At 40.0% G+C, this 25,472-nt stretch overlaps 2 protein-coding genes across 2 annotated transcripts in view; one reads left to right on the top strand and one right to left on the bottom strand.

Moving 5' to 3' along the window:
* LOC130683504 (leucine-rich repeat-containing protein 37A-like) overlaps window positions 1–25,472 on the bottom strand; it is a 228,805-nt gene that overhangs the window by 132,996 nt on the left and 70,337 nt on the right. The window lies entirely within an intron of this gene.
* On the top strand, window positions 15,139–21,313 carry LOC130683491 (leucine-rich repeat-containing protein 37A3-like). The gene is given in 3 exon segments (XM_057501190.1): window positions 15,139–15,402; window positions 17,336–17,454; window positions 19,537–21,313. Coding segments are annotated over 3 exon segments (1,932 nt in total). The 5' UTR covers window positions 15,139–15,331; the 3' UTR covers window positions 21,279–21,313.

The following is a 25,472-nucleotide window of genomic DNA, read 5'->3' as shown; positions in this document are numbered from 1 at the left end:
AAGTCTGTGCAGGGAGGGCGCTAGCCACTCTCTAGCATTAAAAACCTCCTAGGTGTTTTCAATTTTTTGATCGTGTGGACAAGATACAGATAGAAAAACCCTTGAGTTACAGAGGAAAAGTGGTAATGAGGTCTGAGCGGTTATAGACACCCATAGGAGCCTTGTTATGGAAGTGTTCCTATGCCGTCTGCTTATATTAACATTTAGTTTATGGCCTATGGATCAAATCCACCCATGGTCCGTTTTTATACAGCCCTTAAGAGTGATTTCTACATTTTTCAAGGGGTGTAAAAGGAAAAAAGAAAAGAAAGAAAGAAAAATATGCAACAGAGACTCTATGTAGCCTGAAAAGCCTACAATATTTACTTTAAGGCCTTCACAGAAAAGATTTGTAAACGTTGGTTTAGTGAGATGAGAGGAATTAAAGTGAACCTCATATTGTCATTTCAAAGACAAGAAAATATAGAATACTTACATTAACTTGAATGCCATTAACCCAGAATATTTTTATAATTTAATCTAAATTAACATTGAAATATTAAGTACTTAGGCAGATGAATTACGTAAACAACATTATCAAGAACATAGCTACCAAGAGAAGAGACTGGTGTTTAGGATTTCAATGCAGGGATTGTTGTAGCAATATTAAAAACAGATGTTTGAATTGGTGATTAACTGGTAGAGTTGGAAATGTTTACACTGACACTAAATAAGCATATCAGAAATGGCCCTAACTTCTCTAATTGCCAACTAATTGGCACCAGTCTCATTGTCAAGTAAGTAATGCCTGCATAGTACTTCTTTCTGTTTAGAAGTAAACAGATACTATGTTGCTATAAAAGCTCAATGTTTATTCTTTGTCTTTAGCATTCAGAACTGTATATGTCATCCTTATTACGCTAATTAGTGATGCTCTTTTGCAAACAGATTCTTCTTGCAAAATAGAAGCTTTAGGGAATCGGATGTAAAGGGCCTTACATGACAATAAAAATAGTCCCTTGAGTTTTCAAACCTTCCAAGCCATAAGGGACACTTTTGTATTGATCTTAGGTACCTCTGCCATGTGGGCTCCAAACCTTCCAAACACAAATGAAATAACTGTTCGGTGGATTAGGCCCTTCATTACTTCTGTTATAAAATGTTTTGTAAGCTAAGTATTTCATTATCATAAGTATTCTCATTACTTTAAAAAAATGCCAATCGATAAAAAAGCGAAAAAAGAATATGACAACCACTGTGCCTCCTATTACAATCACAAAGATGGGTAAGACAGGGTTCCTACCGTCTTATGACCACCATGCATAAGCACTGAATGAATGACAAAGTGCTGCAGAGGCACAGAAGAGGAAGCTATTTGAAAAGCCATTTATTTTTAAATGACCACTTTTCTTCTACTCCCCAGCTCTTCATTCATTTTATAAATATTTGAGTTTACGTCCATGCATCAGTTTTAAACATGGTAGACAGTGCAGGTAAGTAAGAAGGAAGTTTATGCTCAAAGGAAATGGGTGTAAAAGTAACTATATTAAAAAGGAAATGGATGTGGGCGGTGAGAAGTATGAATTGTTCAGGGAGCACAAAAGTGGGGAAAAAGACTTCAAGTTGGAAAAAAAGATGTTACAAGAGCAACGCTGTTAGGGCAGCAGCTTGAGGGGCTTTTGGGTATCGTCAGACAGACATCTTGGGAAGAATAAGTTTGCAAAAGAAGAGTGGCAGAAGGGCAGCACACAGGAAAAATACCTTGTCCTATAGAGTACATCGGGTGTTAGGGCCAGACCTTCTGGGGCTTCGAAGGCCAAGCCAAGGGTAACAAGCTGTCATGTTATCTCGGCAGCACTCTAGGACAAACTTCAGCCTGCTGGAAGATCACTTGGAGGGCTTCTCACAGCCCAAGCACCCACCCCACAGTTACTGATTCAGTTGGTCCCGAGTAGGGCTGAGAATTTACATCTTTGATAAATTCCGAAGTGATGCTGGTATTTGAGAACCACTCATGGAGAGTTAATGTGGTGACTTTGTGCAGGACAGATTAGAAAGGAATGAACCAGAGACAGGCATACCCTTCAGAAGAGTTAATACGCATCTAGGTGAAAAGTGAGGGATTAAGCCTGAATCAATGGAAATAAGAGAGTCACCTGTAATAGTCAAGAGTGAGTGATTTAAAATAAAAATCCAACACCATGTTGTTGTTTTTTGTTGTCCCAAACTGAAGCAGTTAAATTCATGGAATATTAAAGCAATGGAAACCAAAAGGGAGCTTCTGTTAAAATAATAGAAAGTATAATTCTGAATTAGTTTAAAGTAATTATTAATTAGAGGAGTAACTTCCTTTCAAATTATGTGAAAGACATCTTTTATTTTTTCTGGTGTTGAAATGGCCTAGACAGAATAAAACCAGAAAGGTTTGTAATTGTGAGAATATTCCTTTCAATATTGGAAATTATATATGGAGATAAAAACTTTTGAGCTCCTACTATGGAACTTGATGGGACCACAAAACTTGATCTAATCAGTCCTTCTGCTCTCAGGAAGGATTATCTCAACAATCTCTCAAGATCTATGGTTGTATATTTTATTTATGAAGATAATGAAAGTGAGACTTGGGTGAGGGCAGGGATAGGGGCTCTGGAAGGTTCACATAATAATTTCTAAGGTGTAGAGTTTAGATAAGAGCTACTTATTCAATGTGATTATTCTAACCTCTACTAGTTATCTCTGCTAATTAGATATCTGATAGCTGAGACAATATTTTTCCTTTTCCTAGAGATTTATCCTGCAATAAAATACTATCTATTGAAAGACGTACATTCGAATCACTACCTTTTCTGCAGTTTATGTGAGTTACAAATACAATTTAATTGTGTTTGGAATTTTTATAAACTTAATTGTAAACCTCTTTGTTATTCATTTTGAAATATTGAAATATTTAAAATGGAGAGCTACTAAAATTATGTGGCCACATCCTTTTTGTGTCTAGGAAACCCTGGTGTAAGAATTATCATATGGATCAGAGTGACTCATTCTAGAGCAGCGGTCCTCATGTAGGGTAATTTTGTGCCCAGGCGACACTAGGCCATGTCTGGACACATTTTGGTTGTTAGAACTGTAGCTATGCTGCTGGCTTCTGGGGGGCAGAGGCCGGAGATGCTGCTCAACAGCCTACGGTGCCCAGAACAGTGCCCACAGCAAGGATTATCCAGCCCAAGATGTCAACAGTGCAGTCATGGAACCCTTTTCTAGAGAATTAAGGATCACTTAGACGAGTGTGTTCTGAGTACTTATTCCTTTGTATCTAGCAATACATGTGTAAACATGGAAGTATAAATCTTTATACACATATATTTTATGTATTTTATTCATATTTTCTGTAATAATACCACTGATACCAGGAAATTACTAATCCATCTTTCTCTTTTTTATAAAACAAGTATACTTGATAGACAATCTTTTTTTCATACAAATGTTAAAAATAAAACAAATATCTTCCATAGTGAGATTTCTTTAGTGTATGAGGAAGTATTGAGGTTATGCTTCATCATATACAGATTAGAATCCCTGCCAAGGGGTAAATCATCTGAAATAATTTTTTTCTTCCTTTTCTTGTATTTTTTTTTTTTCTGTAGAAATCTTGGTTGCAATCTCATTACAGAACTGAGCTTTGGAACATTTCAGGCCTGGCATGGAATGCAGTTCTTACACACATTGTAAGTGAACTAGAAGATGAATAGGTGTAAAAAAACGATGTGTAAAAACATGATACAGTTACTAGTTAGCAGCGGGTAAGCTCAGTATGAGCTCTGAAAAATTGTGCTAAGATCCATTTTTTTGCGATGAGGAAACGAAGGTACAGAGAGAGGGGCCAGGAGACGTGTCTGAGTCATACATGGCAGGCTCCGCTTTCCTGATCTTTCGCACAGGCAACAACCGCACTCCAGCATGTAACACCCACGCCAGCATTGTCACGGGGATCCACGAACGTGACGCTGTCCATGGTGGGTGGGCCTCACAGTTCCACTTCTGAACCTGTTTCCTGCTCTGGGAACACAGCGCTGAAAGAACTAGGTTTAGCACAAAGTTCTCCAGGAAGCAAATGGTGTCGGTGCTTCCTCAGCCATCAGCTTCTTTTAAATGAAAGGAGTTCTGAAAACTTGCCACAGGGATCTTCTCTCCCAATCACCCAGAAAAATACCTTTCAAACTGTGTTCACCTCTGATGTGAATTATCTGTGAGCAGTAGGAACCTTTGAGGAATGGAAAAAGATGTTTGTGTTAAGCTGTTATGTGCAAAATAGTCATAAAGAAAATACATTGCTGTAGCCTCATTCCATATACTTTCTTTCCTGACTATCCAATAAGGAATGGGGCTTTTCCTCCCTTTTGCTTGAGTGCTCTGTGGCACAGCCGAGTTCTCTGTGACACAGGCAAATCACTGGGTTTCATAGTTTTCAGTGAATCAATCTTGTGTTTCTCTGGCTAAATTTTTTCCTAAGACTTACTCTTTGTGATGCTGTTATACTCAGAATTGTTTTCTCAATTTCATTTTTGGATTGTTCACTGCTAGTGTACAGAAATACAGCTAATTTTTGCTTACTCATTTTGTCTTCCACATCCCTGCTGACCTCATTGATTAGTGCTGATGGTTTTCTTCTAGATTCTCAGGAATATGTCTCATGAGCCTCCGGTTTCCCAGGAATGTGTTGGAGCCTTTCAAAGTCTCTGTGAACATCTCCTCCCTCAGCTTGTCCTTTTAAGCTTTCTGGTTGGACTATTTTTTGTCCACTGCCTCACACACCTACCACATTAAATCATTTACCTGTAATTGTTTTAAAAAATGCCCCCCTGGAGGAGGGGCAGAAGATGGCGGCGTGAGTAGAGCAGCGGAAATCTCCTCCCAAAACAACATATATCTATGAAAATATAACAAAGACAACCCTTCCCAGAATAAAGACCAGAGGACACAGGACAATATCCAGACCACATCCGCACCTGAGAGAACCCAGCGCCTCGCGGAGGGGGTAAGATACAAGCCCCGGCCCCGCGGGAGCCGAGCGCCCCTCCCCCCAGCTCCCGGCGTGAGAAGAACAGGCAGAGCGGGAGGGAGAAGGAGCCCAGGGCTGCCGAACACCCAGCCCCGGCCATCCGGGCCAGAGTGCAGACACAGTGCGTGCCCAGGGGGCCCTCGATACTAGGAAAACAGGGCAGCAAGAACAGTGAGCAGGCACTGGAGGCTGGGCAACAGAGGGCATAAGAAAAGCGCGCGACCATTTTTTTTTTTTGCTTTTTTGCTGTTTTGTTTTGGCGAGTGCTTTTTGGGAGTTTTAAAGGGATAGGGACCCCAATACTAGGGAAACAGGGCAGAAAGACTGGTGAGCAGAGGCCTGAGGCTGGCACCGGAGAATAAAGAAAAACGAACGACCACCTTTTTTTTTTTTTTTTTTTAATTAAAAACCTTTTTTTTTTTTTTAATTAAAAAAAATTTTTTTTTCTTTTTTTTTGGTGGGCGTTGTTTTGTTTTGGCGGGTGCTTTTTGGAAGTCTTAAAGGGGCAGGCCGGGTCACTTAATCCAGAGGTAGGGAATCCGGGATCTCTGGGCACCCTAACCCCTGGGCTGCAGGGAGCAGGGAGGCCCCTTACGGAGATAAATAGCCTCCCAGTAGCTCCTGCTCCAACGTGACTCCACCATTTTGGAGTAGCTGCCCGAGCCAGGCCACGCCCACAGCAACAGCGGAGATTAACTCCATAGCAGCCGGGCAGGAAGCAGGAACCCTGTCTGTGCGCAGCTGCGCAGCACAAGCCACTAGAGGCCGCTGTTCTCCCAGGAGAGGAGGGCCACAAACCAACAAGAAAGGAAGTCCTTCCAGCCGTCACTGGTCCCAGTTCTGCAGACTATTCCTATCACCATGAAAAGGCAAAGCTACAGGCAGACAAAGATCACAGAGACAACACCAGAGAAGGAGACAGACCTAACCAGTCTCCCTGAAAAAGAATTCAAAATAAGAATCATAAACATGCTGACAGAGATGCAGAGAAATACGCAAGAGAAATGGGATGAAGTCCGGAAAGAGATCACAGATGCCAGAAAGGAGATCGCAGAAATGAAACAAACTCTGGAAGAGTTTATAAGCAGAATGGATAGAATGCAAGAGGCCATTGATGGAATTGAAATCAGAGAACAGGAACGCATAGAAGCTGACATAGAGAGAGACAAGAGGATCTCCAGGAATGAAACAATATTAAGAGAACTGTGTGACCAATCCAAAAGGAACAATATCCGTATTATAGGGGTCCCAGAAGAAGAAGAGAGAGGAAAAGAGATGGAAAGTATCTTAGAAGAAATAATTGCTGAAAACTTCCCCACACTGGGGGAGGAAGTAATCAAACAGACCATGGAAATACACAGAACCCCCAACAGAAAGGATCCAAGAAGGGCAACACCAAGACACATAATAATTAAAATGGCAAAGATCAAGGACAAGGAAAGAGTGTTAAAGGCAGCTAGAGAGAAAAAGGTCAACTATAAAGGGAAACCCATCAGGCTAACGTCAGATTTCTCAACAGAAACCCTACAGGCCAGAAGAGAATGGCATGATATATTTAATACAATGAAACAGAAGGGCCTTGAACCAAGGATACTGTATCCAGCACGACTATCATTCAAATATGACGGTGGGATTAAACAATTCCCAGACAAACAAAAGCTGAGGGAATTTGCTTTCCACAAACCACCTCTACAGAACATCTTACAGGGACTGCTCTAGATGGGAGCACTCCTAGAAAGAGCACAGCACAAAACACCCAACATATGAAGAATCGAGGAGGAGGAACAAGAAGGGATAGAAGAAAAGAATCTCCTGATAGTGTATATAACAGCTCAATAAGTGAGCTAAGTTAGGCAGTAAGATACTAAAGAGGCTAACCTTGAACCTTTGGTAACCACGAATTTAAAGCCTGCAATGGCAATAAGTACATATCTTTCAATAGTCACCCTAAATGTTAATGGGTTGAATGCACCAATCAAAAGACACAGAGTAACAGAATGGATAATAAAGCAAGACCCATCTATATGCTGCTTACAAGAAACTCACCTCAAACCCAAAGACATGTACAGACTAAAAGTCAAGGGATGGAAAAACATATTTCAAGCAAACAACAGTGAGAAGAAAGCAGGGGTTGCAGTACTAATATCAGACAAAATAGACTTCAAAACAAAGAAAGTAACAAGAGATAAAGAAGGACACTACATAATGATAAAGGGCTCAGTCAAACAAGAGGATATAACCATTCTAAATATATATGCACCCAACACAGGAGCACCAGCATATGTGAAACAAATACTAACAGAACTAAAGGGGGATATAGACTGCAATGCATTCATTCTAGGAGACTTCAACACACCACTCACCCCAAAGGATAGATCCACTGGGCAGAAAATAAGTAAGGACACAGAAGCACTGAACAACACAGTAGAGCAGATGGACCTAATAGACATCTATAGAACTCTACATCCAAAAGCAGCGGGATATACATTCTTCTCAAGTGCACATGGAACATTCTCCAGAATAGACCACATACTAGGCCACAAAAAGAGCCTCAGAAAATTCCAAAAGATTGAAATCCTACCAACCAACTTTTCAGACCACAAAAGCATAAAACTAGAAATAAACTGTACAAAGAAAGCAAAGAGGCTCACAAACACATGGAGGCTTAACAACACGCTCCTAAATAATCAATGGATCAATGACCAAATCAAAATGGAGATCCAGCAATATATGGAAACAAATGACAACAACAACACTAAGCCCCAACTTCTGTGGGACACAGCAAAAGCAGTCTTAAGAGGAAAGTATATAGCAATCCAAGCATATTTAAAAAAGGAAGAGCAATCCCAAATGAATGGTCTAATGTCACAATTATCGAAATTGGAAAAAGAAGAACAGATGAGGCCTAAGGTCAGCAGAAGGAGGGACATAATAAAGATCAGAGAAGAAATAAATAAAATTGAGAAGAATAAAACAATAGCAAAAATCAATGAAACCAAGAGCTGGTTCTTCGAGAAAATAAACAAAATAGATAAGCCTCTAGCCAGACTTATTAAGAAGAAAAGAGAGTCAACACAAATCAACAGTATCAGAAACGAGAAAGGAAAAATCACGACGGACCCCACGGAAATGCAAAGAATTATTGGAGAATACTATAAAAACCTATATGCTAACAAGCTGGGAAACCTAGGAGAAATGGACAACTTCCTAGAAAAATACAACCTTCCAAGATTGACCCAGGAAGAAACAGAAAATCTAAACAGACCAATTACCAGCAATGAAATTGAAGAGGTAATCAAAAAACTACCAAAGAACAAAACCCCCGGGCCAGATGGATTTACCTCGGAATTTTATCAGACATACAGGGAAGACATAATACCCATTCTCCTTAAAGTTTTCCAAAAAATAGAGGAGGAGGGGATACTCCCAAACTCATTCTATGAAGCTAACATCACCCTAATACCAAAACCAGGCAAAGACCCCACCAAAAAAGAAAACTACAGACCAATATCCCTGATGAACGTAGAAGCAAAAATACTCAACAAAATATTAGCAAACCGAATTCAAAAATACATCAAAAGGATCATACACCATGACCAAGTGGGATTCATCCCAGGGATGCAAGGATGGTACAACATTCGAAAGTCTATCAACATCATCCACCACATCAACAAAAAGAAAGACAAAAACCACATGATCATCTCCATAGATGCTGTAAAAGCATTTGACAAAGTTCAACATCCATTCATGTTAAAAACTCTCAGCAAAATGGGAATAGAGGGCAAGTACCTCAACATAATAAAGGCCATCTATGATAAACCCACAGCCAACATTATATTGAACAGCGAGAAGCTGAAAGCATTTCCTCTGAGATCGGGAACTAGACAGGGATGCCCACTCTCTCCACTGTTATTTAACATAGTACTGGAGGTCCTAGCCACGGCAATCAGACAAAATAAAGAAATACAAGGAATCCAGATTGGTAAAGAAGAAGTTAAACTGTCACTATTTGCAGATGACATGATACTGTACATAAAAAACCCTAAAGACTCCACCCCAAAACTACTAGAACTGATATCGGAATACAGCAAAGTTGCAGGATACAAAATGAACACACAGAAATCTGTGGCTTTCCTATATACTAACAATGAACCAACAGAAAGAGAAATCAGGAAAACAACTCCATTCACAATTGCATCAAAAAAAATAAAATACCTAGGAATAAACCTAACCAAAGAAGTGAAAGACTTATACTCTGAAAACTACAAGTCACTCTTAAGAGAAATTAAAGGGGACACTAACAGATGGAAACTCATCCCATGCTCGTGGCTAGGAAGAATTAATATCATCAAAATGGCCATCCTGCCCAAAGCAATATACAGATTTGATGCAATCCCTATGAAACTACCAGCAACATTCTTCAATGAACTGGAACAAATAATTCAAAAATTCATATGGAAACACAAAAGACCCCGAATAGCCAAAGCAATCCTGAGAAAGAAGAATAAAGTAGGGGGGATCTCACTCCCCAACTTCAAGCTCTACTATAAAGCCATAGTAATCAAGACAATTTGGTACTGGCACAAGAGCAGAGCCACAGACCAATGGAACAGACTAGAGAATCCAGACATTAACCCAGACATATATGGTCAATTAATATTTGATAAAGGAGCCATGGACATACAATGGCGAGATGACAGTCTCTTCAACAGGTGGTGCTGGCAAAACTGGACAGCTACATGTAGGAGAATGAAACTGGACCATTGTCTAACCCCATATACAAAAGTAAACTCAAAATGGATCAAAGACCTGAATGTAAGCCATGAAACCATTAAACTCTTGGAAGAAAACATAGGCGAAAACCTCTTAGACATAAACATGAGTGACCTCTTCTTGAACATATCTCCCCGGGCAAGGAAAACAACAGCAAAAATGAGTAAGTGGGACTATATTAAGCTGAAAAGCTTCTGTACAGCAAAAGACACCATCAATAGAACAAGAAGGATCCCTACAGTATGGGAGAATATATTTGAAAATGACACATCCGATAAAGGCTTGACGTCCAGAATATATAAGGAGCTCACACGCCTCAACAAACAAAAAACAAATAACCCAATTAAAAAATGGGCAAAGGAACTGAACAGACAGTTCTCCAAAAAAGAAATACAGATGGCCAACAGACACATGAAAAGATGCTCCACATCGCTAATTATCAGAGAAATGCAAATTAAAACTACAATGAGGTATCACCTCACACCAGTAAGGATGGCTGCCATCCAAAAGACAAACAGCAACAAATGTTGGCGAGGCTGTGGAGAAAGGGGAACCCTCCTACACTGCTGGTGGGAATGTAAGTTAGTTCAACCATTGTGGAAAGCAGTATGGAGGTATATCAAAATGCTCAAAACAGACTTACCATTTGACCCAGGAATTGCACTCCTAGGAATTTACCCTAAGAACGCAGCAATCAAGTTTGAGAAAGACAGATGCACCCCTATGTTTATTGCAGCACTATTTACAATAGCCAAGAATTGGAAGCAACCTAAATGTCCATCAATAGATGAATGGATAAAGAAGATGTGGTACATATACACAATGGAATACTACTCAGCCGTAAGAAAAGGGCAAATCCAAACATTTGCAGCAACATGGATGGAGCTGGAGGGTATTATGCTCAGTGAAACAAGCCAAGCGGAGAAAGAGAAATACCAAATGATTACACTTATCTGTGGAATATAAGAACAAAGGAAAAACTGAAGGAACAAAACAGCAGCAGAATCACAGAACTCAAGAATGGACTAACAGGTACCAAAGGGAAAGGGACTGGGGAGGATGGGTGGGTAGGGAGGGATAAGGGGGGGAGAAGTAGGGGGGTATTAATATTAACATACATGGGGGTGTAGGAGAAAAGGGAGGGCTGTACAACACAGAAGGCAAGTAGTGATTCTACAACATTTTGCTCTGCTGATGGACAGTGACTCTAAAGGGGTTTATAGGGGAGACCTGGTATCGGGCAGAGCCTAGTAAACATAATATTCGTCATGTAAGTGTAGATTAGTGATACCAAAAACAAAGCAAAAAAAAAAAAAAAAGGGCAGTTCCTGTGTGGTAACCTCCAACGAGTTCTACACAAGGTTATAAAGGGCATATAAAAGTGTAGGCCAAGGGTCTGTTTGTGTTTATACAGAGGATCAAAGCCTAATTGGGCTACCCCGAAAATGAACTAAGATACGATATGAAAAAGAACTTCCAACATCTGCACTCTCTGGAAGACTCATGCCAGAAGATGATCATCAAAAAACCCCAACAAAGATCCACACACTGCTACAGCAGTAGATGCACTCATCTCACCAGTTCCTGGACTTGCCATGGGAATGAGGAAGGAGATATCTAAGCTGGCCTGTGCATACAGTAAAACAACAAATTTGACTGGATCTATACTGTTGGAACTCAACCAAGAATTTGGAGAAGTGCAAATTGTAGCGCTCCAAACTCTTACAACTACAGACTATTTACTGTTAAAAGAACATATGGCATGTGAACAGTCCCCAGGAATGGGTTGTTTTAATTTGTCTGATTTCTCTCAGACTGTTCAAGTTCAGTTGGACAATATCCACCATATCATAGATAAGTTTTCACAAATGCCTAAGGTGCCTTAATGGTTTTCTTGGTTTCACTGGAGATGGCTGGTAATTACAGATATGCTTTGGTTATGTAACTATACTCCTATTATGTTAATGTGTGTGCGCAATTTAAGTAGTAGCTTAAAACCTATATATGCTGAAGTTACTCTACAAGAAGATATGTCAAAGAAATCATCAATCTTCCCATGTTTTCTTCCGCCTGCTACTTCTATAGCTTTTCTTCTTCCTTCCTAATTACAACCCTTAAATAGAATTCGTGCCTCATATCAAATTTACCGAGTATCATAACTCCTCCAAGTGGTAAAGATATCTCAAGACAAATGCTGGGCATAGAAGCCACAGGGCATAAATATGCAAAGAAGTAAAAAGCTAACCTTTTCAAACAATAAGGCTTCTCTCTCACTTACCAACTCTACATTTCCCTATATGGCCCCAGAAGATGACTGGTTAGCCAGAGACGGGTAAGATTCCTCAAGGGAGGAACAACCTAAGACAGGCACAGTCGCAGGGGGGCCATCAGGTGAGAAATTGGGGATCAACAGAGGTGAGGCTTAGAACCTCACCCCCCCTGTTCTGAGAGAAATCTTCTGCATATGTGGATGTTTTATTGCCCTGGTCTAGCTTGGATTAACACATAGTCTACAGGCACACACCTGATCATCTACATTTGCTCTCTTACAACACTAAACTATGTTTTCTACCTTTGTCTTGTATCTACCTACCACTTCAGCATTTTATTAAAAATAATAATAATAAAGAGAGAAATGTGGTATCCACATATAAATCAAGTATAAAAACCAAATGAGTATTCATATTTGAACTGACTGTTTAGAGTTCATAATGCATGAGCAAAACCAAAAGTTTCTGTGATGACTGCCCTTGTACTGTTCACCATGTAACTTATTCATTATGTAAGAATTTGTTCTCCATGTAAGAACTTGTTTGTTATGCCTCAGAAGATTGGAGACTGATGAAAATTAGGCTTGGGGTGGATTAATGATTGTACATTGAGCATTGACTCCCCTATACAGAATTTTATTGTCGTTAACAACCATTTGATCAATAAATATGAGAGATGCCCTCACAAAAAAAAAAAAAAAAAAAAAAAAGGGCAGACTTCCAATGGTAAAATAAATAAGTAACCGGGATGTAATGTATAGCATAAGGAATATAGTCAAGATATTGTAACAGCTTGGTAGGGTGATAGCTGGAACCTAGAATTATGTATATAAATGTTCTACCACTGTGTTGTACACTTGAAACTAATGTAATGTAACACTGTGCATCAACTACCCTTCAATAAAAAATAATTATTTAAAAAAAAAAAAAAATGCCCCCCTGAGGAGAGGCTTTTAGCACTAGGCAGCTCCCAGTCAGGTCAAAGGCAAGCCTTTCAGGTAAGGTCCTCCAGGGCACCACAGACAGTAACACGGAGACAAGTCTTTGGGAAGGAGGCTCTGAAGGACCTCGGGCTGTTTCTCAAAGCTACCCCCGGACAGAGAGCAAAGGTCTAGGAGAAGTTAAGGCAACACAGGTCTCACTGTTTGTAGAGAAATTAATGTTTTTCTTGAATAAATGCTCCCCACATTGCTGTAAGCCCACTGATTAAATATCCAGAGTTTGGAAAAAGCTGGTTTGGCCATTTCTGCTAGCTTTTTGTTGTTGTTGTTGTTGCTTTTATAGGATAAATTTTCAGATGTCCTTACTCCATCATTTTCACTGATTCTCCTGCAACATGGTTTTAAATCTCTAAAGTCTCAATGACCACAGGCTAATTGGATATTTAAGCATGGGAGATGATTAGGGAAAAGGAATAAGAAGAGAAAATGTAATTCTCATAGAGGTTTCCCAGATGGGTAGATCAAGTTTGAAAAGCTATTTCTGTATTTATTGCTCTCAAAATTGAGGTTAAAGTAAAAGCTGTCTTAAATCCCTTTCTTCCATACAAGTTAAACCCAGGCTTTGGAACCAGAACTGAGTTCAGACTTCAGTTCTGCTTCTTAGTACTAGCTTGATGATTTAGGACAAGTTATATAACCTCTCTTTACCTCAGTTTCCTCACTTGTAAAATGTGGTAATAATAATAATAATATCTATCACAAGGTTATTGTGAGGATTCAATGTGAAAAGCTGATCACAGGTGCCTGACAGCCCAATAGGTATTAGTTGTGATAATAATATTCTGCAAAATGTACTATTTATTCTTGAGTAGAAGTTATTTTTCAAGAAGATTTTTCCTTCCTGTTTTTTTTTTTCCCTTTGGTCTGTTGTTCGTTTTAAAGAATTGAGAAGAAAATCTCAGCATTTTGGAATAAAAATTTGCATCAAAAATGAATTTGTTCATTTTATTGATGTGTAAGCAAAATGTTATTTATTTATTCAAAAAACTTTTATTAAATACCTAGTAAACATCAGGCACCATGTCAGGCACAGGAGTGACACTGACAGTAAAGTGTGGTCCCTGCCCTCAAGGAGCTGACAATCCAGGAGACTGACAAGTGAACAACAGGTGATTGCGTGCAGTGTAGACAAGGCTGTGACAGGAGCAAGGGTTTTACCATCTCCTCTCAGGTTTACCCCTTTCTCTTTGGATCCAAAAGCAAGGAACTGGTCCTGCTGTCAATGCGTGGTTTAAACTGTGGAATTGTTTTAATTTCCAGAACTGAAAGAAAAGCACCTTGAATTACGGAGGACCTAGGAATACCATTTCCTACAGAGCAAGCGGATTTCCTCCCAGCATAGTCACTTTGTGGGATTCTCAATCTGAAAAGTTTTTGCTTTCCACTTTTTTCTGTTTTTCTCTTTCTCTTCTCCCCTTTATCATCTAGAGACCTATGTAGGTAGTTTCCAAAGTAAGAGTGCTTTACAGATTCTAAGTGTGATTTATAGGTAAAGACAGATAACGAATTTTTTCTTTTAACCTTTAAGTCCTATACCAAAAAAAAGAAAATGAATGTGCAAGTTTCGTGAAATGCAGATAATTTTAATTCCATTGCATTTCTTCAGAAACCTCAGTCATAATCCTCTGACAACGGTTGAAGATTCTTATTTTTTCAAATTGAGAGCATTAAAATATTTATAAGTATTGCAACAATCTCATGGTTTATGAGATGATTTCTGCTCTTTTACTTTAATCGAAGATTAAGTATTTTGCATTTTGGCTAAAAAAGAATTTTAATTTTACCTGGGTTATTGAAATGAGTTTTGGGCAAAGAAAAGATTAAGAAAGAATGTACATGTGCAAGACAAGCTATCAGTCAAAGAGAGTGGTGCTGAAGAACGCACATAGATATGAAATGTGTAGATGCATGTAGAAATATAATTTATCCGAGAAAGCAAAGAGGAATAAGGTGTATTTAAAAAAATAATAATAATCTAGAGTGGTAGGTACAGGTGAGAATGAGAAGCAGGGTGATGACAAAAAAGATCATAGTGTTCAGGGCCAAGGTCGTTAATTTGATGATGCAAATAAATTTAAATTTCTTCAGTAATTTCTCTCTGGAATTATCATGTGTGGCAGGTAAACTCGAGCTGGCTACACAGAGAAGCCAAAACTGAAGTAATAATGTGTCATTAAGTATTTTTTTAAGTATAGGGCTTTTGTCTTTGGGTTCGTATCATAAACGTTTGTGCTTTTTCCTTCAGAGACATGGGAAAAACCCAAGTGACACTTAAAACAGTTGAGAGCATCGTCATGATGAGCCCCAAGTTAGAAAAACTGTACGTTGATTTTTCTTATATTTATTTTCACTTAGTTGATTTTTTTAAAGTTTCATTATTTTATTAAGTCAGGCTTATTGAAGTATGATTTTCATGTAACAAAATTGGCTTTCTAAGTGTACAGTTTGATGAATTTTAACAAATGTATAATTATGTAACCACCACCATTTGAAATGCAGAACTCGTGTTGTCTCCAAAAAGGCCCCTCATGGCCGTTTGCAGGCAAACCCCTCCTCCCACCACCAGCCCCTGGCCACCACCAGTCTGATTTTCGTCCCTGCAGTGTTTGCCTTTTCCAGAAGGTCTTATCAGTGAACTCATATCGCATGTAACCTTTTGTGTTTGGCTCTTTTGACTTAGCATAATCTTTTTGAGAGTCATCCGTATTGTCACAGCTGTCCCTCCTTTTTACTGCTGAGCAGAGTTCCATAACAGTCATCAATTAACGAACATTTGAGTTGTTTCTAGTTTTGGCTATAAAAAGCTATGATAAACGTTCACATGCAGGTCTTTGTGCTGGGTATGTATTTAACTTCTGAAGAAACTGCTAAGCTGTTTTCTAAAGTAGCTGCACCATTTTACATTCCAGAAGGCAGTGTATGAGAGTTGGCTGTTGCTCCACATCTTCACCTCATCCTTATATTCAGTGTTTTACAAATGTTAGCCTTTCTTGGAGGTGTGTGGTTGTGTCTCATTGTGGTTTTAATTGGCATTTCTCTAATAGATCTCTAATCTCTGATGATGTTGTCTATACATGTGCACACATCTTCTTTAATGTCATGTCTGTTCAAATCTATTTTTTAATTGGATATTTATCTTACTGTTGAGTTTTAAGAGTGCTTTATATATGCTGGAAAAAGGCCTTTCTCTCAGATATGTGTTTAGCAAATATCCTCTCTCAGGTTATAGCTTGTCTTCAGTCTATTAAAAGTATCTCTGAAGACCAGACGTCTTTAATCTTTGAATTTTGATTAGCTCTGGTTTTTCTTACAGGTTTGTGCCTTTTTTGTGTCTTATCTAAGAAATCTTTGTCTGGGAACCCATTGCCAGTCCAAAGTCGCAAAGAATTTTTTCTCTTTTTTTTTTCTTTCAATCAGTTGAATACTTGTTGGTTAATTCATTTAGGTCTATCTATGATCCATTTTTATTAGTTCCTTTTCACATATAATGTGAGGTAAGGGTCAAATTTCATTTTTTATCTTTGCAGTTTAAAAAATGTTTCTGTAGGGCTTTCTGACAATTTATTACAAACCTTACTGCACTGTAAATTGTGCCATACCCCTCCAATATGGTAAGCTAACAGAAATTTGGTATTATGCTAACTGATGGCCTTGCACAAGATTAGTACGGGAAAGGCCGCTGCATTTAGCAGTCTGCTCTCGCCATTTTTGTCAGGTCAGCTGAGAAATGACTGTCTTCCCCTCACCGTCAGATCTACTGGCCACTGCTCTAGCCTCGTCTTCATCAATGTCCCACAGCGTCTGCCAGTCAGTCTGTCTCTTGTCAGCTACATGCCTTCCTCTCTGGGTATCCAAATTATTTCCCTATATACTTAAAATACTAATAGCACACTGAAGAAATTCCTATGCATAATGTTATCTAATGAAGAGTTGATATTCAAATTTCCTCAGTTGGCTCCGTTATGTCATTTATTTCTAACAGATCAGTGTCACCCAGTTCTAATCCCTATCACCATTATTCTAGGCCTACGATACCCACTTCCATTCTTACCCTACTGTTAGGCATCTCTGTCCTCCTGTTGCTTACAGTATTCAAGAACAGCGGTTGGCCAGCTCATCCCTACCCAACTTCACAGGCCATATGTTCCAAGAACTCCTTTTGCACAGCCCTGTGGGAGGCCTGGGCCTGCCTCTTCTACCTAGTCAAGTAACTCCTTTCCCACTGATTTAATTCTCCGTGTTTCAATTTATAGGATTTTACCTAGCCGTATGGCCTGCTGCCTCTGCCAATTTAAAAGTAATATTGAGGTTTTCTATAATACAGTCAAGCTGCATTGTGACAGTGAATGTCTGACAAACATCGCATATTGTGGTGAGTTACCGTTACCCGATGATGTTTTATTTATGTTTTAACTGTTAATTTTTAAACTAACGGTGTTAATTGCATTATTTTTATCAATTCATTAAGAGTTCAACTCCCTACATTTCTAAGAACTACTCCTTTGCTAAAAGTCAGATTCTCAGTTAACTTATTAAGCTAACAGTGACAGTGATCCACATACTCAAAGGAACAAGAGAAAGGAATGGAAGGGGAAAGAATGAACATTAGTGGCCACATCCTGTGTACTGTGCTCTCTGCCTGGTGCTTAAGCCCTGAATGAGAACTTACTCACACAAGTATTACAGTTCACAATCTGATTTTATATGCATTAGGTCTCACGTGCCCTTTGTCTTGTAGGACAAGTATAGATATATTTTTGTTTATTTTGTTTTTGCAATTTTTATAGAGGAGTACAAGTAGTGCTATTTTATGAAAGTTTTCTTTGGAACCTGAGAGTTTCTGGTTCTATAACCAGAAGCTGCTGCTCAGCCCACTTAATGGATGGGAAGGCTCTTCTGTTCTTAGACTGTCCAACTCTAAATTTGCTCTGAACTGAAGCCTTTCTATCCCCAAAAACACTCAGGTGCTTTTAAGTATTTTTCTATGTAGTAGGTTTTATTGGCACTAATGTGATGACTTCCAAAATATGCTTTCATGCTCAGATAGCTTGAATACAGGTCTCTGGGGCACATCATAAAGTGATCTGGGGCACATCACAAATAATACTTTGCTTCTTCTATAAATACAATGTTGCTTATTTAAAATAAAACATTTTTTTGCCAGTTATATCATTCCCTTCTCCCACTAAAGGAGGGCAAAACAGGCATTTTCATTCTACTTCTATAGGTGAGGAAAAATGAGGTCCAAGTGTTATATATTGTAGCCTAGTGCTCAGGTCTGCTAGCCTCGGTTTGGGGCTCTCTGCAAGCCCATGCTCCTCCTTCCTCACGACCCTTACCTCCTCCTCTGACCCTCACCACCACCACCAAAAATACTTGTAATTCTGGAAAATAAACCCAGCTGGCCAGTGAACTTGTGCAGGTGCCCTTGGCCTTCACGTAGTCAGAAGCTTTGGATGGTTCCCCAAGTAAAGCTGGAAATACTAGAAATGAAATTAAATGAAAGCAAAGCAGGCATCTGAAAAAATTTTGTTTTTTCCCTTTTGCATTTTAGGACCTCAAGTATTGTTCCATTGATTAATTGAATGTTCCACATTGACATAACAACCTGACAGCTCTCTTAACCCACACCCCAGATCCCTGCTCAAATTTAAGCAAAGAGCCAGGGTAGACATGGTGTTTTTTTGTTTTTGTTTTTTCCCCCTGTATAGAGCCTTCTCTTATGGGGGCTGGGATATATGGAAGCAGGGACCAAGCAAAGGAATAGGTGCATAGGTGGAGAAGGGCATATGTAGAAGAGAACTTGTTTGCAGTGGGTGGTGGTGTGGTCATCTGTGATGGTAGCAAGAACAGGAACACACTGCAGAGGTGGAGAGAGAAAGCTGCACACTCCCCTTCCATCTGAAGCGTTACAGGATGGGGTATGTGAATGTGAGGAGTCACTGTTAGATCTGCAGAGAATCTAGCTGAGGGCGAGTATTTGTCTTCCAGCGTTGGCTTTTCTTGAGCACAGGACAATTGGCCGTTGGGGACCAATGGAATAATCCTGCACGTAGTACTGTATTTTGCACTATGGAGTGTTCCTAGCAGGAAATGGCTCTTTCAAAAGACATATTCCTCTCGTTTTGTTGTTGCCGACCATAGGTTTAAGTTTGTATTTATTTTTCTCCAAATCGAACCTCAAATGTTTGTGATTCCTGATCTGTTTGAGTGAGATATATGGCTGTGGACTGTCAAAAAGCTGTCTCATCAGTCTTTCATTATCAAAAGCAGTCTCTCCTTTTTTTTAAACTGAGGTATCATTGATATACAATCTTATGAAGGTTTCACATGAGCAACATTGTGGTTCTGACATTCACCCATACTATCAAGTTCCCTCTGCCCACCCCCAACCCCATTGCAGTCACTGTCCATCAGCGTAGTAAGATGAACAGCAATCTCTTCTTTCTGACAGATGACGGAACATCTATAGGGGACCCAGAAGGGTCGTTCATGAAGGCATTACAATCCCGGAGGAAGAGTAGCAGCCCTGAGCTGACTATCGAGCCAGAGAAGGTGGCCGCAGACAAAAATGCCATCAGTTTGTCAGCCTTCAAAAGTGAGCAAGAAGACTTTAGCAAGGAAAGTGCACTTAGCTACATATCATCTTATTTCTCTGGACAGATGGAAGGTGCAGAATCAGCATTATTACAATTCATTAAAACTTACAAACTTCTTTCAAACATACAAGGAGGAGATGAGCCTGTGGGGCATTTGCGAAACAACACAGAGAACACTTCTCTTCCACCTGGATCCAGCATTTCAGCTGACAAAAATAAACAGAAAATAATCTCTGTTCTGGAAGATATCATAGATGCCATGCCTCTATGTTCCAAACTTCTGAGTCCCAGATTTAACCCCCAAATCTCCACCAAAACATTGGAAACTGCCCTATTACAAGAAAACAGCCCACCAGAGATTCAGAGAGTAGGGAGGAGGCCGGGGCCTTTGAAGGTGGTCATCAAGGGCCCAAAGGGCATTCGGGAGAGGCGACGCAGACAAATGAGGAAGGCAGGCATCAACGGGAAGCAGAGGGCCCAGCTCCTTGCGGAGAGCACGGCCGAGAAAAAAGGGCTCACGACGGCATCCCCAAGGGCGCCGGAGCAGCCTCACGTGGAGCAGCCCCCCAGGGAGACCGCAGGAAGCTCCTTCAGCACAGAGTCTTCATTCCGAGGGGAACAGGAGGCAGCCGTCCCTTCTGTCCTGTACTTGATGGGCAGGCCTCCTGCTTCCAATACTCCAAAATCTCTACCTGAGATTAAACCAAAATCGAAAGACCTAGCTGACAGTATTTTTGTTTTAGAAGCTGCAAGTGCTAGAATGAGAAATATGAAGGCTTCTGAACCAACCTCACACTTAAGAGAAAAGTACCTCTTTCCTGAATCTTTGCGGCAGGTGGGCCACAAAATCCTCAAGGCCAAAATGAGTAGACAGTTCAGCAGTAAAGGCTCACAGAATAGCCCGATGGTTGTGAACAAGCCTCCATTCACTGCAATGAGCCTTATAAACTCCCCTTCACAAGAGGCTTTTTCATCGTCAGAACTGACTTTTCAGAAAAATCATTTTCCAGATTTAATTCCTCTTTTGGATCCAACTCTCAAACTGACCGCGGAAGCACAACAGTAACACGACAATGTGGGCGCTGACTTACCCTCCACATCCACAGCCTTCCCTTTCCCAGGGAGCTCATCTCCAGGTGACCACCCCGAAGCTCAGCTAAACGAGCAGCTGCGGTCCCTCATCACCGACAGTGATGTGAGAAGGCTCATTTCTCGTGTTTGCTGGACTTTGAAAATGGGCTGCTCGGAGACCCACCTGAAACCAGCCTGTGCCAAGCTCATCTTCCAAACCGGCCTCCTGATGAAGCTTCTCAGCGAGCAGCAAGAAGCAAAGGAGCCCAGGGCAGACTGGGATACAGACCAGTGGGAAACAGAAAACTACATCCACGGGAGTCCAGAAGCCCAGAGTGAACAGGAAGAGCAGGAGATCCATGAGGTGAGGATAACTCCCAAAACATGGCCCCCAGCCTGTTGGTCAGTTTGGGACATGGCATTGAAGCACCCCGGCAGGAAGACCACGGCCCCTAGTCTGGGTCTTGTCTTGGCCTGGGCCTTTGGGGAAGACAGGGATCTCCCACTGTGCTCATGTAGAGAATGATGCCACAACTGCTGGGGTAGGCGAGCACGGGACCTAACACCCAAGGGAAACCAAGAAAATGCTGATTTATCATTAGCATTAGATTTGGTATGTTCTTGAAAAACATTTATGCTGTTGAATGAAATAATGAGATGTTATAAGAGCTTTTATCCTTTCCACCTCTTTGTTTTTGAAAAGTCTTTTTCCATTATTTATTCAGGTCCTGAAAGTTCTGGTGCATGGGTATGAAATCGAAGTCATCTTGGCATTGTCAGTGACAGGAGCAGTGCTGGTGTTGATTATAGCTTTCTGTCTCACTAAGGTAAGGACAGTTAATTCAGGCTTCCAGAGGATAGTCTGTCTTTAGATTCAGAGTCCACAAACTGAAAATCAAAGCCTCTCTCTCACCTCTTAATACTTGATATTCCTTTTTAGTAACCAGGACCGACATATACTTTATTCTCTTCCTGCAAAGTATATGCCAGATACTTTTAAAGGAACCCCCCTCACCGTCGATCTCTGTGGAACTGACACCAGATAATGAGCCATTAGACTGTTTTGAGAGGTTTAAGAAGGCCAGAGTTGACATGACGGTAAAATATCTTCAACTCAAAACTAAGTCGATTTGACACCAGTCATTCCCTTTCTACCACTGATTTCTTTCCTTGTTGACTGGAATAATGAGGGATGTGTAATCTCCACCCTCATGAGCGATCAGTCACCCTGGAAGAAAGGACACGGCTAAAAGATAAAAGTGTGATCTTGTTGATTCATTAGATTTACTTAGCAACTTTCTTCCCCATCACGTAAGGCATTGTGGAGATAGGTAAAGTCTGATTACTGCAGCCAAAAGCCCGTGTCTGGGTTTCTAAAGCACTTGGTATTGACGGTCCTTCTGGAGCTGGCTTGCCTGCCTGCCTTTTGTGCAATAACGGAATGGTTTGTTACTTTTCCCAACAGGCAGGGCTGACAACAACAGAGTGACTTTATTAGCCGGTAATCCTGACTGTACCTGACGAACCCAACCTCATTTCCTATATGTACCTTTTCTACTGTCTGCGGCAGCCTTCTTTTCAGCCAGAGCCGCTCCCCAGGATGCCCAGTCACATGCCCGTTCCTACTTTTGCCTGTTCCTTTGCCCATTTAAAATTACCTTGTTTCACCTTGTAGAAGTCCCTTGAGTCTCTGAAAGCCAACTCAAGTTCATGTTTCTTCATGAACCCTTGCCTAAATACTCCAGTCCTCCTGGTCCTAGTCCTTCTGTGAGACTTGTTAACATTTCTTAGAGCCCATGATGAGGCATTCCTCTCCCCTGCAATGTTAATATGATAAGCAATTTTTTAAACGGCAGCTCCTCAAGAGAGAAACACCAAGGTCAACACACGGTGGAGCAGAGCAGAGATAGTTATTTTTATAGGGTTATAACAATTTATTTTCTTTACTGATCAGAACACAAATGTTGAAATATTTTTTCATAAACATGGAAACATTATGTGAACTAAATATTTGAAAGTGCAATTCTGCCTTTTGTACAATAATATAATCATTCAGTCTAGGGCATTAGAAAGCAAACAAGACCACAGCCTTGAGGTCAAAACTTCAGAGTAGAGATATTTAAGGACCAAATGGCTTCCTGGCCTATCTGTCTTGAGTAAAACCTGACTGGATGGATGAACTGCTAAAGAGAAACTTGTATCTGCAGGTCGCTTGGTCAGGTTGCTTTAGTGTGCCACAGAGGCCTCTCCCTGGTTGTGTAGACACAGCTAGTCTGTGTGTGGAACAGATATATTTCTCACTGTCAAGTCATACTCTGGCATTCTGACTCTTTATCAATCCTGTGATACTAATCAGTTGAGATTGCACTGAGTGAGTTCTCTCTTGGAGAGTCTCTGAGCCTAGGAGAGTGGTAACTAGCATGGGGTCAGCTTGCCAAGGCCTCTGGGAAGGGAGTCATTGGCCGTTGCCCAGGCAGTGACCACTGTACCCCAGTTGGCAGAAGTCCTTTTGCTGTTTTGGAATTCATATAAGCTTCCATAGTGCTTTTAATGTCCATGTAGTTTAACCTTGCATTTATATATATGTCAGTATATATATGGTTTCATTGTTTCTTCTCCTCACTTAGATGATAAGCTTTTTGAGGACAGAGACCATGCAATGTTTTTCCTGTGGTAGACAGTAATGGTGTTCAAGGGGGAAAGAGCAGGCAATGTCAGTTCCACAGTAAGGAACAATGCCACCTAACAATGATCTGAAGTAGCCTACGGAGTCCAGCAATAGACTGACCCATGTGTTCCTAGGACTTTTGAAATGTCACCTTTTCATATTCTCATCGGTGGAAGAATTTAAATAAATGGTAATAGAACAGCTCCCTAACTATATGGGGAGGAGGGAGAAATAACAGCAGATCTCTATTTATCACCTTAAATAAACATATTTCAACAAAAAGAAAAGAAGAATCCATGAAAGTATTAGAAAAAAAATAGAAGCCATAGCAATATTTTTATATCTTGTGGTGGGGAAGAGCCTTCTAAGCCTGAGATAACAAGCAGATGTCTTTGATAGATTTGATCACCTTGCCTGCGACACCATTCGTAAACAGTACTGATTTATGCCAAACTTCAGACTACGTCTGCCATACATTTTCTGATTTAATTCCCACACTCCTGGGAGGATGGTATCACCGTCTCTCTTTCACAAAGGAGATCAACTTAAGGCTCCAAACAAAGGTAGAACCCAGTGGTGCTGAACTGCAACGTCTGTGCTCCTTCGCCCACTGTTGTTTTTCCTCCTTGAAGATAAAAACCCTGAGAAATATTTGAAACATTGAAGTTCAGTGAAAGCCACTGAAAGGATTAGTATATTTAATGTAAAAGTTTTCTAAATCTAGGGGAAAAGACAAATGATCCAGGGGAGAGAAGGACAATGGCAAGAGCAGGAGGCGTGCCGGCCCTGCCACCAGTCCCTCCGCAGGGCCCGGTTGGCGCAGGTTTGCAGGAAGGCCTCTGCCACCTGACGGTATAAAAACAGTGTCTGATATTTTCTTCTGGTTAACATGTGTTGTTGCATTTTTTACTCCATCTAGAATTTGTTTTATTTGCTGTTCAGTGAGGTTGAGGCAGAGAATCTAACTTTTTCTCCCACATGAAGATCCAATTGTTTTAAAATCCTGTATTGAATGCTTCATTTCTTCTTCACTGATCAAAAATACTGTCTGTATCTGGACTCTGTTCTGTTGATCCAGTTACTTTTCTTGTACTATTAAGACACTATTTAATTCCAGGTGCTAAAGAACTTATTTTGACATTTGATAGAGTGAGCTCCTGCCCTTTGATCTTCTTCATACATTTCATAGCTTTTCCTTCATATTTTCTAATATTTTCCAGAAAAATACTAGCTGGCTAGATTTTAATTTAAAAATTATCATGGGATTTGAATAAGATTGCTTTATATTAGTAGGTAAATTTGAGGAGAACTTATATCTTTACAACAATTTAGGAATGTGGTATCTCGGGTCATGTATTCATGTCTTCTTAAAGTCCTCCAGAAGAGTTTTAATGTTTTCATCACATAGGTCTTAGACGTTTTTTGTTAAGTTTACCCTGAGGTACTTTATGCATTTTTGCTGATGTAAATGGGGTTTTCTTCCATTTTAAAATTAGTTATCCATGGTATATAGGGATGCTTTTGAGGTTTGTATATTGATATCTTGATTTTGTATCTTAGTGAATTCTCATATTATTTCCAGTAAAATTTTAGTTGATCCTCTTGGGCTTTTTAGGTAATTCATCGCTTCAAATGCAAATATGTTTGTCTCTTCCTTTACAATACTTCACTTTTCCTATCACATTGATTAGGACCTCCTCAACAATAATGAATAGTCGCAGTAGTAATAGGCACCCTACTCTTGTTCTTTTCTTTTTTCCACTCTTATTCTTGAATATAAAACAGTGATGCTGTTTAGGATCCTTGCGGATAATTTCTGTTCCTAGTTCCAAGAGTTTTTATCAGGGATTATCTGTTGAATGTTATCTAAAACAATCAGTGAAATATATTGCAAGCTACCTGCACGATCTCAAGTTAGGTACTGTGGAGGACTCCAAGGACAGTTAAATAGAACAGAATTCATGTCCCCAAAACCGTTATCATCCCACTGGTAGATGAGATTTAAAATAAAAAGATGAATAAAGATTTGGAAATAGTGGTCATCATGATAGA

Source organism: Manis pentadactyla, chromosome 4 (assembly GCF_030020395.1).
Source record: "Manis pentadactyla isolate mManPen7 chromosome 4, mManPen7.hap1, whole genome shotgun sequence".
Classification (NCBI taxonomy): Eukaryota; Metazoa; Chordata; class Mammalia; order Pholidota; family Manidae; genus Manis; species Manis pentadactyla.
The sequence above is the reverse complement of the archived record's forward strand: the minus strand, read 5'-3'. Positions and strand labels throughout refer to the sequence as shown.